General features: G+C 68.1%; 1 protein-coding gene across 7 annotated transcripts in view; it reads right to left on the bottom strand.

Annotated features, from left to right (window-relative positions):
• The window catches only part of MYT1L (myelin transcription factor 1 like), a 321,839-nt gene that overhangs the window by 24,896 nt on the left and 278,740 nt on the right, over window positions 1–18,203 (bottom strand). For 4 of the 7 annotated variants that reach the window (XM_045844646.1, XM_045844649.1, XM_045844645.1 and 1 more), the window contains 3 exons: window positions 17,040–17,161; window positions 16,667–16,729; window positions 16,157–16,225 (listed from right to left, as the gene is read on the bottom strand). In XM_045844646.1, the coding sequence (XP_045700602.1) occupies window positions 16,157–16,225; window positions 16,667–16,729; window positions 17,040–17,161 (254 nt within the window). Of the gene's footprint in view, window positions 1–15,058; window positions 15,175–16,156; window positions 16,226–16,666; window positions 16,730–17,039; window positions 17,162–18,203 lie in introns of those variants that run through there. The other 3 variants (XM_045844650.1, XM_045844648.1, XM_045844651.1) reach the window with 2 other exon arrangements.

The following is an 18,203-nucleotide window of genomic DNA, read 5'->3' as shown; positions in this document are numbered from 1 at the left end:
CATTTAAAGCAACTTTTGCCTCGGGGATGCAGGTGGCACGTGGAACGGGTTGGGCCTCAGGCCGCTAAGGCCGGGGTGGGGGCCGTGTGGTCAGGGCAGCAGGGGGGCGCGGGGGTCTGGTGGGGGCAAGGCTCCTCGGCCGGGCACCCTGAGGCTGGGGACCGAGGCGCACAGGCGTTCTGCAGTCCCCTGGAGGGTGCGCATTGCCCCCCCCCATCAACGAGCAGGGTGTCCCCAGCAGGCTTGAATTTTGACCTAGAGGCTCCAGTCATTGTTGGGTCACCCCTAACCTGTGTGTCGTGGGACCCCCTCTGCCCTTCCCCTGACCCGGGGCCCGTGGTGCCCTGGGGGGAGGACACTGCCTTGGCCTGGGTCGGGAGGGGCGACCAGGGCCCCCCAGGGAGCTGAGCTGGGGCCAGCGTGCTCTGAGCCCCAGCCCAGGGCCTTGGGAGGGCAGCCGGCCTGGCTGTCAGGGGCCCAAGTCCGTGCTTCATGCAACCGTGGTGACCTCGACCGTGCAGGGGGCTACTCTGGGCCTCTACGTCCCCGGGGCGGGTGGGGGGCCATGCTGCCTCGCAGGCGGTGGGGGTCGGGGCGGGGGGGAGCCTGCCTCGCCCAGTCGCCGCGCCGCCTGCCGCCCCGAAGGCCCCGAGCGGCGTCCCGGGCGCGGCCACACGTACCTAGCGCATGCTGGCGTCCCTCATTAGTGGGGCGCGTCCTTGGGCAACTGCTGCCGGAGCACATGCACGTCCAGCAGCAGGGGCGGCTAAACAAGAGGCTGGGAGCGTGGTCGCGATTGGAAGTGGACTCGAGGACCCATGCAAAAAAAAATACAAAAGGTGACTGGCGCGGCGGAGGCAGGCGACAGCAACCACCCCTCACCGCGGGGCCTGACGCTGCCGGTGGGCCCCCCTCCCCCGGGACACGCACAGTGGGCGGGGCCAGGCTGGCATGCAAGACCCCACGGGGCGCTGGGGCGCTGGGGCGCTGGGCCTGGGAGGACGTACTCACCTGCAGCTGACCGAGCTGAGCTCTAGGGCGGTTAGTGTCGGGGCTATGTGGTGAGACAGAGGCTTTCACAGGCTCCTGGGCCTGCGCTGCTGGGGGTGGGGGTCTCCTCCGGCCCTGGGGCAGGGCTGGGGGTGTGGGGGGCATCGGCCCCCTGGGCTCCCTGCCTCCGGTGGGGAAGCCCCTGTGACCCTGCCGACTCGGTCTGGACAGCAGGCCGTCCAGTGTGCAATGGCGAGCCCTTCCCTGCGGAAGGTCGCTGCGGGGGCGGCTCTGCAGAGGGGCCGGCCTGACCCTGCCCACCTTTGCGACGCCAGGAGCCAGCTGGCCTGCACTCGGCGCAGAGCCAGTGCTGCCCCGGCCCCAGACCCCTCTGGGGCCCCTCCCGCTCCCCGGAGGATGGGCATCTGCACTGCCCATCCTCTGCCCTCGGCCACAGGCCGCCGGCTGGAGCTGCACGGCTGTAGAGGCCGGGGGCTCCGTGATGCCCACCCCGTCCCTCTGTCCTGGGGCAGCGGCAACCGAGGCGGGTCTCCCGGGACGGACGGAAGGGGGCCGGGGCCCCCGGGCTCCGTGCGGCCGAGGCCTTGTTTCCGGTTTTCACGTTTTGTTTGCTTGGTCTCTCCCGTCTGCCCTCCCCGTCCGTGGACCTCTGGTCTTCCGTCTCGGGGGAAGCTGCTTCACGGTGCTAACCAGGGACAACTACAGGACGCGACGCTTCAGCTGCAGCCCGTGTGACCCTGGCTTTTTCTCTGGTTTCTCATACTTGGGGCCGCTCTGCTCTGGGTCCTCCCTCTTCCTGCCCCCCCAAATCTGCCTCGTGCCCTATCCTGCTGTGTGTGACCACCTGGTTCTAAAACACTCCTTTTCCAGTTTATTCTCTGCTCTGTCCATCCGTCCCTGCAGCGTCGCTCCCGGCGGCCCAGACAGGGAGACGCCCGCGGTGCCCTTCGAGGGAGGGTGGGACGCGCACACACGGGGGAGCACCCCGGGGCCCCCGGGAAGGGTGAGAGGCTGCCCTCCGCCACGACACGGCGGGGCCTTCAGGGTGTCAGGCCGAGCGGCAGGAAAGGGCAGAGCCACGTGCGCTCACTCACAGGGGGCGGAGGGCGGAAGCAGCAACCGCGCAGACGAGACGGGCAGACACACACAAGCAGACTGGGGCCCCGGGACGGTGGTCTCCAGCGGGAGGGGGCTGGGGGCCAGCCAGGGGCAAACGCACCGGGACAGAGGGAGCTCTGCCTGTGGGGGGGGGGCACACAGTGCGATACACAGATGAGGCACCACAGAGGCGTCCACTGGAAGCCTGTGTAGCTAATTAACGAACGTCACCCCAATACATTCAATAACATTTTTAAAAGTAAAAAGAAAAAAAAATGGAGTTCTAGCACATTCTCCCTCCCTCCTATGGAGAGGACCGAATCGGCAGAGCCCCAGGAGGAGCCCAGAGGCAGGGAGCGAGGGGCGAGGTGGGGGGGGGGCTGCTGCACCCAGTGTGATGCCCCCCTGACTGCGTGGCCTGGGGCGGAGCCAGGAGGTGGGAGGGGCTTGCAGTCTCCTCTGCGCTGCCTCCACGTCCCTTGCACTGGGCTCTGTGACTGTCACCCCCCCCCGACAGGTGACAGGTGACGTGGGCACAGAGATGCTGCCAGCTGCAGAGGCGATGGGTTCAGCAGCGGCGTGGACAGCCGGGGAGGCGGGGCAGGGTGCCCACGGACACACGGCAGCAGGAGCAGACTGACACTGGCAAGGGACGTGTTTGTGGGGCAGAGCAGCAGGGGCACCCGGGAGGGGCGGCGCGGGGTCCCCGGGGCGGGTGGGGACAGGGGAAGAGCCTGGGGCGCACCGACTGGGTTGTGCAGCACGGGGGCGTCTCGGCCTGCTCAGGCAGGAAGACCCCCTGGGACGGGGCAGAGGGGACGGTCGGACAGCGGGGCACTGTGGAGGGGCGGGCGGCGGGGGCGAGGCCCGGCCGCCTCCGGCCGCCCACCGCAAAGGCAGTCCACGGGCCGGCCGGAGAGCGGGCGGGGCCGTGTGGGACAGGTGGGGGCAAGAGCCAGGAAGAGACGTGTCCTCGTGCCCACAGACAAGTCCCCGGACGGAGAGACCGGGGGCCGCAGAGTAGACCGCTCGCGCCCAGCCCTGGGCCGACTGGTCAGCGCCAGGCGGCAGTGGCGGGAAGACGCACTTGCTGTGCCCCAGAAGCCACACACAGCCCCGCCCCCGGCTGGCGGTCACCCCAGAGCGTGACACGCTCTGCTCTCAGGAGAGGCTGGGCGTGGCGTGTCGGCTCGTCGCAGAGCAAATAGGCAGGGGTCCTCGTCCTCAAGGGTCTCGCCGTCGGAAGGAAGACCAGGGGGGACCTGCAGCGCACGGGTGACCGGCAGCAGAAGGACCCCGACAACCAGGGGCTGCGGGCCCTGGCTCGACCAGGGGGCGGAGCTGAGGCTGCCCCAGGCTGTGGCCCGTGTGGCTGGACGCAGACCTGCTTGTCAGCGACACACGAGCCGTGGCCACTCCGGACGCCCGGCCTTCAGCCCGTGTGCGGGTCTCCACTCACACGGGTCACACGGGCCACGGAGAACTGCTCCCGACCAGAACGCGGCGTCTGGGCGCTCGGACACCGGCGTGGCGGCCACGCCCACCCTCGGCGCAGAGAGCGGCGGGTCTGGTTGGTAAGAAAATCGATCTCAAGGGTGGCTATTCCAGGGTGTGTGTTAACGGGAAGGACACCCCGACGTGTTTCTTAGGAAAGGACTCACGTTTGACATTGCTCGTGGGTCAGCTATAAGAAAGGAACGGGAGTGACTTTCTGGAAGGAAAAGAAGGAGGGGAAGGCGGTGAAGGAGGAGCTGGCGGCAGGTAATTCATGACGTTCCCATCTCGTTAGCAACTGCGGGGGGCGGGGCGCTGGGGGGCGCTTCCTGTGGCCCAGAAGGAGGCCCCCAGAGGCTCCCGTGGGTGTGGCCGTGGCGACCTCCTCCGCAGCCCTCCCCCCGCACGCAGGAAAGCTGGAATCTGGTTCTGGGCAGAAGCGGAGGGGGCGCTGCCCCAGGGGGCTCCGCGCACCAGCATCCCCCGGACCGGACAACGGCGCAACCGGAACGGGACCTCGGGGACCGGGCACGGCCTTCAGAGCCCGGGAGCCAAGGGGCTGCCCTGCACCCCGGCCCCTCTGGGCCAGCCAGGAGAGGGAGTCGCAGGGACGCACAGCTTGTCCTCCCATCTGTCCCAGCGCGGAGACCACCGGCACCATGTGCTGCTGACCGCACAGCGCGACCCCGTGGCCCTGTGGGGCCGCTCCAGCACTGCCGGGCCCCCGCCTCCCGATAAGCAGGTCCGGGACGGAGGGTGCAGCCGGCGGGCATCACGGCGCTTGGAGCAGGCACTGCCGCCCTCGCCGTGAGCCCAGTCACCCCCGCGCACTCTCTGGCCAGGAGGGGCCGCGTGCGTCACGGACGCACGGCCAGGACGAGGAGCAGTCTCGCCGACCGGCCCGGGACAAAGCACCTGCTCCACACACGCACAGGTGCGGGACGGGGGCCAGGTGTGAGCACTCGGCCCCGCCCCTTGTCTCCCTCTCGGGTCAGTGTGCAGAGTGTTACCTGCCCTTCCCCTGGTGAACCCACGAGTTCGTCTTCCCGAGACGTCGGGGGCTAGAAAGTCCCTGTTTCTTCCCGTCTTAGAGACAGAAAGGTCGAGATTCCATTAAAGCTGACTAATCAATCCAGGCTAACTAGTCCATACTAACTAGCTCAGATCAACTAGTCAGGCCAACTAGTCCAGACTAACTAGTCTAATTCAGGCTAACTAGTCCAGACCAGCTAGCCCAGGCCAACGAGTCCAGACCAAGTAGTTTAGGTCGGCCAGTCCAGGCTACTAGTCCAGACCAGCTAGCCCAGGCCGGTGGAGACGCCGAGTCCCAGGACAGCGCTCTCGCAGGGGTTGGGGGGTCATCCCGGGCTGTCCGCCGTGGTCCGGAGAGGACCGGCTGCGCTGCAGAGGCTGTGGGGGTCCCTGTCTGTGGAAGCCCCTCCTGCGGGCCCACGCCGGGGCTCCAGCCCTCTCTGCTCCCTGGGCCGGACCGTGTCATCACCCTGCCGCCCACTCGCTGGGAGAGTCGCGTCGCAGCCCCCACGGGCGGGGGACGGAGAGAGGGCGGTGGGTGGAGGCCGGGTGGAGTCCACGGACGAGTGTGTTGGGTACAGCCCGGTCGGTTGTCCACACCACGGCCCCGTCTCTGGGGGCCGTTAGCACGTTCCCCGAAGTGTGTGATTGGGCCTCTCTGAGAAGTCACTGTTCGGATCAGCTGAAAGTCTAATGACTTCAGTGTCTAAACTGGTCGTCCCCTACCCTCAGGCGACTTCCTTAGACCCAGGCAGGACTGGCCCCTGGGAGCAACGTGGCGGTCTGCACACACCCAGGGCAGCCGTCTGGGGAGAGTGCACGCGGGGACTCGGCCAGCAGAGTTGCTTGTGACCCAGGAAGGCCGCGCGGCGCCCCTGCCTCCGCCTCCTGGGCCGCGGGATGAGGGCGCCACACCCAGCAGAGCCCCAGGGGGTCCCTGCCGCTCTCCCCAGCTAGGGAGACTGGTGCTCGGGTGCACGGGCCTGCTGCAGGCCGTTGAGCGGGCACACGTCAGGGGTCTGGACCGCGACTCCCCAACCCTGAGTCCTGCGTCCCTCCCGCGCCCTCCCACCTGGCCCGGGCACGCCACGGCCGACGGGGCAGCCAGCCTGGCCCTCCCCCCTTCGGCGGCTTCAGGGCCTGGCGCAGGGCAGACCTTGAGCGGGCGACAGGCGGGCGGGGCGTTGGGAAAGAGCCGGGGGCCGGCAGGCGCAGGACACCACAACCGCCCAGCAGAGGCGGGGCTCTGAACCAGGCTTGCCCCACGGCGGGGGGGGGGCGTCGCTGCCCCCCGGAAGCTGATGCCGAGGTCGCCCCGGGACACGCCAGCGGGAAGAACCCCGCCCGAGACACCCATGGGCGAAGACGACGCAGGACCCCACCCACGGACGGGTGACTGGCCCAGGCGGCCCCGGTGCGGAGGGGGCAGCTGCCGCCAGGACGAGCGACAGACGCCCAGGAGTCGGGGCCGCGGGCCCTGGGTCGGCGCCAGCAGGACCCCGAGGAGGAGGAGGAGGCAGAAGCGCCGCCCCTCCTCCACTCCGCGCTCCTCGCCCAGCGCGGCGGCCCCAACCGCCCGCGGACCAGGGCGGGCGTCCCGGTTGTTGAAAAACGAAGAACCGAGAGAGGCACCGGGGGTCAAACCACGCCGGCCGGCCGGCGTTTCAGGGTTCCGGAAGGGGGGTGGGGCCGAGGGCCGTGAGCGGGATCACGTCCCGTGTGAAACCCGACGGGCGATGGACAACTTTAGGTGAAGATCTTAAACCGGGTGTGCAAGGCAGGTGCAGTGGTTTTCAGACTGTACCAGGTCAGACGAGAGAAAAACATGACAGGAAAACTGACTTTCTTCTCTGAAATATCCGGACCTCGGTTGTCGGCGCTGTAAATCTGAGCGGTCTCTTTTCCTCCTCTGCGGCTGGAGCCGACCCGGACGCCCGGTGCCAGCGGTCTGTCTGCTCTCCCAGAATCCCCTCTTCCGGTCTCGTCTCCCCCACGACCCCGCGGGCCCGGCTGCCAGGCCCCGCGGGCCGGCTCCCGCCTCTGTCTCGTCGGGGACCCAGTTCTTCCGTCCACGGGGGCCTGGGTCCCTTCCTCCGGCACCAGGTGCTGCTCGGAGCACCTCGCACGCACGAGCTCATGTGACCGTGCACGAGCTATCAGGTGTGCAGCAGCACACGCCCCGGTGGGGGCTGGACCCGGAGAGGTGAGGCCCAGATGGTAGGTCACCGCCGGGGTGCCCGGGGGGTTCTGGGCCCGGGGCCTGCTCGGCACGGCTCCCCGCTGCTGGCGCTGAGAGCGGGCACCGTCCCCACCGGACGAGCTCCAGTCTGATGCTCCCGTCTTTCTCCGGCCACGTTCCAAAAGCCCGAAGACTTTAAAACACTGTCAGGTCCTTGGGTGTCCCTATGAACGTGACTGAAACAGTCTGGCTTGATGTCGAACACGATTTCCCAAAGCAAAGCAGTAACAGACACTCGCGAACACCGGCAATGAGACGACGGCCTCGATCTAAATGACTCCCACGCAGCCCAGAGCCTCGCTCCGTTTGGTATCTCTGGGAAGTTAAAGGCTGGATGTTGGCTACTTTGATGGCAAAAGTCCTTGTCGTAACTCGAGCGGAAGAAAAGCGGAAACGCCTTGGAGGGAAGCTGAAGTCGCCTCTGGGGGCGTGACAGGGCCCCTCGTAGAGGGGGGTGCCCAGGACGGGGAGGCTGGCGCCGCCGTGGCCTCGTCGGCCCAGGGCCCCGGCTGGCCCGTCCGCTGACCTCGCTGGCGGCCCGGGAACTCACGGCTCCGTCCGAGGCCGCGTGGTGCAGACGGCTCGTCCCGGTCACGCACGGGCTCACCTGCTCCACGGTGCGCACGCCCAGCGCTGTGCGAATGCTCCCGTGGGTGCTGACGCCCTGAGTCCCACCTCGGGGCTCCGTTTTAGCACGTGGCACGGGCGGCCAGACAACCACGGCGAGACACGGAATGTGGGTGCTGAGACACGGAACGGGGGCGCCGAGGAGAGAAGCAGGTGCACCGGGGGCCGTGGGGGGACACACGTCAGCCCAGCGCCTGGGCAGACGGTGCAAGCCGCCCCCGCCCCCGGGCGCCAGGAGACACGCTGGCCAGTTTGGAGAGCGGGTGTGTGTTCTGGGGTCTCTAAGCCTCGAGGGGGAGCGGTCTGCACGCCCGTGGGTGCGGCGCCGCTTCCTGTCGCCAGAGAGGTGACGAACCGCCACGGCGCCCGGCCAGTGCCCACGGCGCAGGGGCACGCAGCTGTGTGTCACCAGGCCGCTCACCGCTGGCAGCAGCTCCCGGCCACGCTCCCCGCCTGCGTGTGCCCGAGCCCCAGCCCACCGTCCCGGGGGCCGCGGGGGAGCCCCGTCCGGCACTGTCTCTGCGCACCCCACTCCCCACGCTGGGTGTCCTGTGTCTCTGACAACGAGTTGGAGGAAAACCCCTCGATCGCACGGCATCCGGACAACCCCCAAGCCCTGCGGAGCCGTCCTCACGTGTGGGGCGTGCAGCCGGGCCTGAAACGGCCTCCTGCGCGAGCCCCTCCCCCGGCCGGGCCTTCCACGCACTGACACCCTTCCTGCCCCGCCCCGACCAGGGGCCTGTGACCGTGCGCAGGAGGCCCGCTGCCCGCTGGGGTCGGCACGACATCCGGGGAAGTGCTTGTGACGGGACTCCAAAGTCCTGCAACAACCTCCCCTGAGGGGTGGTCGCGTCCCCTTGGCCCCCCACGGAGCCTTCGCAGTGGGAGACCTGGAGGCGGAGCGGCAGCCCCGGTTCTGGGACCAGACGGGTCCGCCCTGGGCTTCTCGGCCCACACTCTGGCCTGGCGGCGTGCTCACCAGGCCCTGGGGGGCGCTGTGGCCCCCACACACCATGTGTGCTCACGCAGCCCCTCCTGATGCCCCCATGGGGGACCCGACAGGCACTGGGGCGCACCTTCTCCCCGCGCACCCTCCTCCCGCAGCTGCCCCGGGTCAGGACAGGGCAGGTGCGGGCACCTCAGGGTGTCGTCCCGGCTGCCCTCTCACCCCCACCCCCGGTCGCGTTCCCTCGGCCAGCCCTGTTGGCTCTGCAGACGAGCACGCAGAACCTGGCCACTGTCCTCCCTGTCCCGCTGACAGGCCCCCCGGCTCCTCCTCGCCCCGTGGTGGTCTGTGGGCCGTGTTGGAGGGGTCAGCGTCGGGGGGAAACCGGCTCCGGGACAGAACCCCGGGTCCTGCCAGGCCCTGCCGGCCCCTACGGGGCGGGGCTCCCGAGGCTGCACTCCACGCTGTAGGGCCTTCCCCTCCACCCCCCCGCACCCGGGCCTCGTGGGGCCTGTCGGGGTGCAGGGGTCGTGCCCCCACGTCTGCCGGCTGCTCCTGGGAGTCGGTGGAGCGGACACTTGGTTGGCTCACAGATGCGGAGCCCCGGCAGCCGGGGTTTGCGTGGCTGTCACGACGAACCCCGAACCCCAGGAGACCCCGCCCGCGGAACACGGGAGGCTCCAGGAGGAGCCCCGGCTGCTGGCTCCAGGGGTAACCGGCACGCACACTCGGACACACCACCCCACTCCCCGGAGCACTGCCCTGCGCCAGCCAGGCCCGCCCGCAACCCCAGGTGCGCGGGACTCGCACCCGAGGCCGCAGAAACACCAAGCGGCTGTTACAGAGCTTATGTGACCTTCGCGCGACTCACAGTGACCGCGTCCGGGCCGCAGAGCACAGGCGGCCCACACGAGGCCCGCGGGCCGAATCCAGGCCCCCGCCTGGTTTTACCCGGCCCGGCGCCTGGTCTCTACCCGGCGGCAGCTCCGAGCTCGCACTCCGCTGTGAGGGAGCAGTTACACGTGTACAGTCCTGAGGTCGCCTCCGGCCCTTTGAGGGCCGCCGCGGGGCGGGTGTGGCCCCGGTGAGCGTGAGCTGGACGCCCCTGCCCCAGGGGCAGGACCCCTCGTGGAGAGGCGGCGGCAGGAGCCGGGGGCAGGGCTGTGCAGCCACCGGATGTCCGTGGTCACACACAGGAAGTCCGTGACGACGTCTGATCAGCCTGTGACCTTCGAAGAATGAAACCCAGGCCGGGGGGCCAGGAGGTGAGACGCCGCTGTTCCCACACCTGAGCGGGGGTCTCGGGCGGGGCGGGGCGGTGTCAGGGTCCTGGCCACAGGGCCCCGGTGGGGGGGGTAAGAGAGGGCTGCCCCTGGGGCCTTGAGGGTGAAGATGAGGCGAAACGAGTCCCCTGTTCGGACCCCGGACATGAGAGGCGCAACCACCACGGGAAGAACCGGGGACGTGCGGCCGCTCCCCCGAGCACCGGCGAGCTCGCCTCTGCGGGTGGGCCGGTGGGTGCCTGGGCGCGCGCGGAGGAGGACTGCGGGGTCCGGCAGCAGCGACGCCCGTGAGCGTGGCCGGTGGGGCACGCGAGTGTCTCGCACGAGGTGGACAGCAGTTTGAACATTTCGCCTAGAGTGCCCCAGGGCGTGCTTGAGTGTGGTGTTGCTGTGTCACCGGATCGCGGGCTTACGATTTCGTACCAAAGTATTTTCACGCACTAGAGAAGGGGTGTCACTGGTGCCAGACCCCTGGTGTGAGATGCTGATGGAGGGCGGGCTTCCGACGGCGCCCGAGCCCTGAGGGTCAGCGTGCGTGTGCTCACCACACGCCAGGCGTGTCTAGTCCCTGATGCGGCGGCCTCAGGGCCCGCCTGGGGTAATGCCTGGCTGAGCAAGGCTGAACTTCTGTGCACGTCGTACGGTTGACTCTTTACCGCGTAACCGGAGCCGTTCTGCCAACTCACAGCGCGTGCAGCGCCCGCGGTCCAGCGCGGTGACGCCTCCCGCCTCGCTCAGGACTCTGGAGACAGTCGCACCGAGTTGAGGGCACGCCGCGTCGCGCCCGCCTGGCCCACCGAGGGCCCTGTGCCCAGAAGGCGGGTCAGAGCGGGGCCCTGTCTCCTCGCGCCACCGCAGCTCCCCCGGACCCTCCCAGGGGGCAGGCGGGGGTCTCCGTCTCGGGGTCCCAGGCAGAGGGGACGTGAGGCCCCCGCGGGGCCCGGACGCGGAGAGTGCGGACAACGGAGCGGAGCCCACCGGTGCCAGGAAAGGGTCTGTGTGTGCACAGGCGGCTGAAGAGCAGAACCGGTGACCGGTGAGAGGGAGGCCGCCTGAGCCGCCTGCCCGGGAAGCCCAGCCCTTCTGGCCCGGCCGCGTCTGGGATGAACGTGGGCAGACCGGGCGGGGGGGGGCGCGGGGCGGAAGGGTGAGCCGCCCCCACGGCCTCCCCGCCCCCCGGGCCACAGGCAGCCCCTCGCGCCGACAGTGCCGCAGCCAAGGAAGAAGGCCGGGAAGAATGGTTCTCGCTCCTGGAATTGCTAGGGGGAAAAATGCCCTCCAAAATCCTCGTCAGTAATTTCCCAAAGGGGGCATCTACTTTACTTCCAATTTCACTCATCTGGCTCTAGGGGCCTGTAAATTAGTGCAGTGTTTACGGGCACGAAACCTCGGACTTACGAGGGGGGGCTGATGGGCTCTCGCAGCCGCCAGACACCCCCGCCCAGCGGCCGGCCCGGAGTGCCTGTGGCGGGGACGGGGCTGCCCCGGTGACTGGGGGATCGGCTCCCGTGGGTCGGGACGGGCCAGGTTGACCAGACGCGGGGGACGCCCAGACCATCTGACTTGCTCTGGGAAAGGGCCTGGCGGGTCTGCCTGCGGGTCCAGACCGCACAGCACCGATGGCAACAACAAACTACACACATACATGTGTGCACACTACACATAAACATACATGTGTATACGTGAAATAACCGTGAGACCGTGGTACTTAAAACCCTAAGGAAAATAATCCTTTCCCTTTGTTCGCACGCTTCCAGTGCGCTGTGTGTCTCACAAAGGAACTAATTCGGAAGGTGGAAAATGAATTCAGTCGAAGGATAAGCTTCACCTTTGACCAGATGACGAGTCACTGTCGCTTGTCCAGAGAACGGCAGTCTCACTCGGTGCTCTCTGGTGGGCAAACGGGAGCTGAGAAGTGTTTCCCAGGGAACATTCTCCCCGTGGCCTCGCTCTGGACTCGGACCGTCTCCCAAACCCATCACGGGCGTCTCCCGGGCGTCTCCCGGGCAGCGCTGACTGAGTTACACCCCCCCAGCCCCCCTGCATCCCAGAGAAAGGGCGGGGGCCCTGTGCCCGAGTTCAAGCCGGCCACGGCCACCGCGGGCTGACCCGCGCAGGGCCGGCGTGCACGGCCGGGGCCGGGGGAGTGCCGGCTACGGCAGGCGGAGGGTGAGACGCCTCCTCGAGGGGAAGGGCGCTGTGTCCTGGGGCGGGACTGGCCGAGGCAAAGGTCCCTGGCCCGTCGCCACCGACAAAGGTCCAGACGCTTTCGGACGCGACTCGCATCGCTCTGCGCCTCCGCGGACTGCGGACCCACTATGTTCCCGGCGGTTCACTGGGTTCGGGCCCTGAGGCCCTGAGCGAGCGGGCACCCCTCCCCCGGGAGCAGGGTGCAGGCCGGGCCCTCGGAGCCCGGCCGTGTCACGGGGGGCTGTGCCAGGCCCCCGCCCGTGAGCCCGAGAGCCTGTCAGGCGGCGCTGGCCCGGGCTCCCGGATGCCGGCCCCGCCCCCGGGGCCCCGGGCTGACCAGGGCGGCTGCCTGTCTGCAGTGGCCACGCTGTCCACCTGGGGTTGGGGGGGGGCCTGGAGTGTCCACTCCGGTCCAGCCTCCCCTCCCCCTCCAGCCTTGCTCTAGAGGCCCAGGGCCCGGCTTCCTCCCAGCCCCACCCTCCCTGCAGCGAGCGCCCCTCCAGCCCCAGGACGCTGCCTCAGTCAAGGGTCCGGGTGCGGTCCTCCCAGGACACAGCTGAGCCCCGGGATGTGTCCAGTCCAGCCCTGCGGCTCTCCTGGGGACCCTCGCCACGCGTCCCCCCTGTGGGCAGGCGGCCTCTCGCTGTGCCCCGAGCCCCCCCCCCGACCTCCCGCCACGTGCTCGCCCCCCCACCCCCGGCCAGGCCGGCCGCAGCCGTCCTTCCGCACGGAACAACACCCGCCTGAGGCCCAGACACAGTCCCCGACCCCGACCCCGATCCTGACCCCCGACCCGGGTGTCTCCGCTCAGCCCCATCCACCCTGGGAGGGACGCCCCGAGTGAGACAGACCCGGCCTCTCTGGTTGGCCGGGAAACTCTGGCCACGAGCCCCTCGGGGGCGGGAGCAGCCTCACCTCTGGGTGCTGCCGCTGGCGGGTGTCAGACTCCCCGAGAAGGGGGCGCTGACGGGGTGTCCCGGATGGACCCCGGCTCCCGGGAGGGCCACGGCCTGGCGTCGCCGGCTGCCCTTCGTCCCCAACAAGAGGGTGGATTGCGGTGACGTCCCCCACACCCCAGGGGCCCCGGGGCTGGGCCGAGAGCCAGAGTCCTCGGCTCGGGACTCACCGCGCAGGTGGGTCAAGGCCACCGAGAAACCGCTCGGTCAGCTCACGCATTTCCTTCCCTCGAGTCCTGCCGATGCTCCCGAGAAACCCGCCCGCGCGGGAGAGGCCACGGAGCCCCCGTGCGCCGAGGTCGTCTGCACCCCAGGGCGCCCGAGTCTGGACAAGGAGGCCGGGCCCAGGGGGCTGCACAGCGCCCCCTCTGGCCGAGAAGCCCCGCTCTGCCTTGGATGTCGCACGGACACCCCACGCACTAAAGACCGCGCCCTGATTATTAGACGTGCACCCTGCCCGCTCGGCCTGAGCGGGGGAGGCTCCAGGAGAAGAGACCTCCCTTCGGCGTCAGGGCCCACGGCAGCGGCGCTTTCACCGAACAAGGACACTCGCGTGGCACAGCCCTCTTCTCCCGTCTGGCCCAGGGCCTCATGGGGGCACATGGCGGAGCCGTGGGGCGTGCGCACGCGGTGCCCGGGGCGAGTCGCGGGGCCACCCAGCCTGTGTGACGCAGGGCACCCCCCCCCCGCCCCCCGCCTCCAGCAAGTGTCGCTTCACCCGCCCTGGGAGGGCCGCCGCCGACCGGCGTTCTCTGCACCGGACGGACCCGGGGCCAGAGAGCGCGGCGGTTCCGGGGCCTGGGTGGCATCTGTGTGCACGTTAGTCAGACTCGAACACGTGCTCAGTGTGCGTGCTGCACACAACGGCATGTGAGATTACCGGCTTCTTTCTAAGAAGACCCCAGATGTGTTGCTCTGGGGCGGAACCAAGACAAGCGTCACCTCAGGATGCGCGAGAGGTCTGAGGGTCCACCAGGGGGACCCAGAGTCCACCTGGGGCAAAGTCCGTCGTTAGTCCGCGGTCAAGAAGGTCCTGTCAGTGGCCGACTGCCTCACAGCCAGAGTCAGAAGACACAAGAGGGACGTTTCTGGAAACTTCCAGCGCCTAGCCGGTGCACGATGGAGGGGGTTTGAGGGGTCGGGAGCCACTCCTGCGCATGTCTTTAGGGAGCAGCAGGAACCACCGTCCCCGAGGGCACGGCCCCCTCACTCCCGAGGGCAGAGGCTGCCGCGGCGGGCGCCGGCCGGAGCTCTACAGCTACAGGCAAAGAGGAAGCTGCCGCCGAGAGCACTCGCGCGACTCAGTCCCGGGAGAGCGGCGCGGTCTTCAAGGGGCGAGTCCGCACCCGCGGCTCGGACGGAAGAGCGACGGAGGGAGGGCACTCGCCGGGGCAGAGGGCGAAGGAAGACACAGCCTGTGGTCTCCCCAGCTCGAACAGACATCCAGTAAAAACTGCTCATTTAAATATTACTTTTTATTGCATACATTTAATTGGAATCCCTACTTTGAAGATCCAATAATACACACACACCATTTCAGAAAACCGGCCAGGTCTTAGATTTCCAAGAAAGGGCCCATCCACACGGGATTTACGCCGCGAGGACAGGCTGAGACAGGAGTGTGGCCGTCAGATGAGCCGGAAGGGGGCGAAGGCACCCCCCTCCGGGAGACAAGGCCCCCTCCGGGGAGGGGCGGGCAGAGGGAGGGCGGGCGCCCCCTCTGAAGACGCCGACAGGGAGGACCGAGCCCCGTCTTCCCGGACGGAACAGGCACTGCAGAGCCACAGACGCGTCTGGGCCCGGAGTCAAGGGATGGGGACCGGCGCGAGGCAGACCCGCAGGACACGGCTCTGGGCTCCGGGGGGCTGGGACCCTGAAGGCCGTTCCCTGGCGACCGCGGGCCCGCTGGAGACGGAGACAGGCCAGACGTGCGCAAGGCCTCCTCGTTAAGAGAGTCACAGGGACGCGCCCACATCGTGACACGCGGGCCGAGGGGCGCACGCGGGGAGCCCCGCGCTGACCCTGAGGGGAGGGCGGTTGCAAGCCACGAGCAGAGGTGCCGCGACCCCGCGGGTCAAGTCGCTCTTGCTAACTCTGTCCGCGCTGCGTGCTAACAGCTCTGGGCCCACGGGGCCCCGTGTGGGCGAGGCTACGGGCGGCACTGCCGGCAAGAGGGGGCCCTCCCGGTGCGAGCGGGCCACGGAGGCGACGCCGGTGGTCTGGCGACGGGAGGGCTAGTTCAGGAGGTCACTGAACATGAGCAGGTGATCTATGGCACTAGGGCCCTGGACAGGGATCCTGTAAAAAACGACACGGTGTGAAACAGAGCCCCACGCGCTGGGGCAGCCTGGCGACGGGCTGGGGTGCGGTGGGGCTGGGGCCCCGGGGGTGCCGTCACGCAGACAGGGTCTGCCCACGGCAGTCTCTCTGCATCGGTGAGAGAGCCGTTTCCAAACGGGATGGAAGCCACGCAACGTGACACGGTGACGCCTGTGACGGTGACCGGGGGCCCGTGGCTCTCGCCGCACTGCGGACCGGCCGTGTTCCCACCCCGGCCCGCGGCGGCCTCCTGCCAGTGCGCCACCGGCTCTGGGGCACTCGAACCAGCTCCTCCCAGAGCCTGTCCGGGAGCGGCACGGGGCCGACCGTGTGCGTGTGGGAGGGGAGACGCCTTGGTCTGGGGTGCGGACACAGGCGGCCAGGTTTACACTTAAAATGCAGAAAGAATTACAGACAAGGGGAGACAGAGGCCCGACGGCCAGAGGGGTGCGTGTGTGCGCGAGCGCCCGGCCACGGGGACGGTGAGCTGTGTGAGTCGCCCGAGGGTGCCGGTGCCGCGGCCGCGGGGACCCAGGGAAGCAGCCCTGGCCCTGGCAGCCTCTGCCGTGGCGCTAGGGGCGCGTCTGCATGTTAGACACTCGTGCTAACTGCTGACTTTCGGGACATCCACTTCCGACTTTCTATGTTACGATCTTTTCTCGGAAGTCTGAGCAACTCGGAGGCCCCCCTGCCCCGAGCCGCCGTGCGGGAGCGAGCACCCTGCTGCGGACAGTTCCAGACAGGGAGGGCACGGCGGGGCAGGGCTGCCGACCGGCGAGGGGGAAAGGCAGCATGGGCCACCAGGCGGCAACCCCCACCACGCCCGGGCCCCGGCCCCCGGCCCCGCACTGCTGTGCACGGGCGGCCCGGTAAGGGCAGCTTTCGACTCCAGCGACACACCCGCCCTGTTCCCGCCGAGGGAAGGGACCTCAGAGAGAGAATGACTCCCGCCGAATCTTACTTGAGTTCCTGTGAGCTGGTGGCCAGCATGCTCCGGATGCTTCTGTCAGCCAGGGGGCAGCCCGACAGACTGGAAGACAGGCCCGCAGAGTCCGTGAGTCACCCTCTGGCCAGCGGGCCCTCCCGGACAAACAACATGGCATGGAAATTAAAGTCGGATGCAGAAAGGCGATGGGGCGAGTGCTGTATATTGAATTTTTTGAACAATCAACTCCGCACGTGGTGACATAGAAATTTAAGAAAACATGTCTGTCAATCAACCATTTTTTGAAAGGCAAAACATTTGCACTCTTTGCTTGAACTGCGTGTGAGGAGTCCTCCCAATCAGGCGGTTTGTCTCCAGAGAAAACGCATTATACAACACACCCGTGAGCATGCTTTTAAAGGTCAACACAGAGCACTTCGGGGGGCGACACACAGCTGAACGCGTCACTCTGACAGCATTGTTGAGGTAAGCTGAAAACAATAAATCGGGGAGACAGAATCCACCATGAGAAAGAGGAAGGCACACCTTCTATGTGAGGCGTAATTACCAGTCACATGACCACTCCCATCACACCTTGGTGTTGGACATCTGCCACCAGACAAAAACAAGAACAGCCAGAATAGTAAGCAGGTTTAGAAAAAAAAAACTTTTAGGAAGTTTCATTGTTTCCAGTTTAGCTGCAATGTCTGCAAGGGGGTCGGCGCCCGGGAGAGAAGCTGCAGGACGCGTGGCTGGCCGCGGGTGGCGTCCCCGCGGCCGCGCGGCGGCAGCCCGAGACGTTCAAGTGCCGCGGCGTCGCATGCTCGGATGGCAAGGCAGGTGCGGGTCGGGGTTCGGGGGTAAGCCGGGGGGGGGGGACAGAGAGGCGGGGGGACGGCGCGCCTGGCGCCCCGCTTACGTGATCAGGTCCTTCTTGCCCTCCTTGCACTGGGGGTACTTGGGCTTGGGGCTGGGGATGGTCACCTCGCCCGGGTACCTCCTCTCTTCCAGAGCCTCCTGGAAGGGGTCCAGGTCTTCCGGCTGCGGGAGAGACACGGCGTCAGGGCCACGCAGGCGCGGGGCCGCGTCCCCGGCTGGGGCGGCTGCCCCTTGCTCCTCCGCACCCCCGACCCCGCCTGCAATCTCACCAGGCCCCTCAGGGCCCCTCCCGAAAGAAAGCACGGGCTGAAATTTGCTCAGAGCCTCTCTGTCCGGTGCGGGACCCAGCGGCTCGCCAACGGCTCCCGGCCTCTGGAGTCACAGGCACTTGCCCCAGGGCGCCCCAGGGGGCAGGGTCTGGTCCAGGACGCCATCAGCCGTGCCCACAGGAGGCGCCCGGTGACCTGGCCACAGGGAGGGTGACCTCTGCGCCGGCCTTTCTCACCCAGCGTCCCGCCCGCCCCCATGGGCGCAGGCTGCCCTGCCCGCGTCACCCCGGCCTGGCCACACAGTGCCGCCGGCGCCACGCCTGCGATCTCGGACTGCGCGCGGTGTTGGCAGTCACCGCGGGCCACGGCACCCGGGCCCTCACGTCCCGGCGCGAGGACATCGGGTCAGACCCTGCAGTTTTATTTAAATCGTTCCTGTGCAGCCTTTTCTTTCTGTGGGAAGGGGGCCTGTCTGCAGTGACCCGGGAACTCCTACAGATGGCAGTGCTGAGCGAACGAGTCTCCGGAACCCGGCACCGTGTCTACTCCGTAACAGTCTGCGTGATGCAGATACTTCTGTCCCTTTACGAGGGCCGAACGTTCGCTGAAATGGACTCGGAGACTCAGCCGGGGTGCCTCGCGCTGTTCTAATGACGCCGCTGCGGCAGAGAAAACCACTGCGGAACGTGGCTTGCCTGCCCCTCCCGTCCCAAGGCTCGGTCTGAAGAAGGCAGACAATGGGCCCCACAAAGAGACGCTTTCCACCGATTCCTGCAAAAGTGGGCGTCTCCCGTCTCCACCTCCTCGTTTCTGTGGGGTGCTAATGCTCTGCTGGCGGTGGTCTCCCCGTGGCATTAAAAAAGAGGTTTCCGCCCTGGCTGGTGTAGCTCAGTGGATTGAGCGTGGGCTGCAAACCAAAGCATCGCAGGTTCGAT

The sequence above is a fragment of the Phyllostomus hastatus genome, unplaced genomic scaffold (assembly GCF_019186645.2).
Source record: "Phyllostomus hastatus isolate PE091 unplaced genomic scaffold, TTU_PhHast_1.1 phas_contig_402, whole genome shotgun sequence".
Lineage (NCBI taxonomy): Eukaryota > Metazoa > Chordata > Mammalia > Chiroptera > Phyllostomidae > Phyllostomus > Phyllostomus hastatus.
This window is presented reverse-complemented; position numbering and strand designations above follow the sequence as displayed.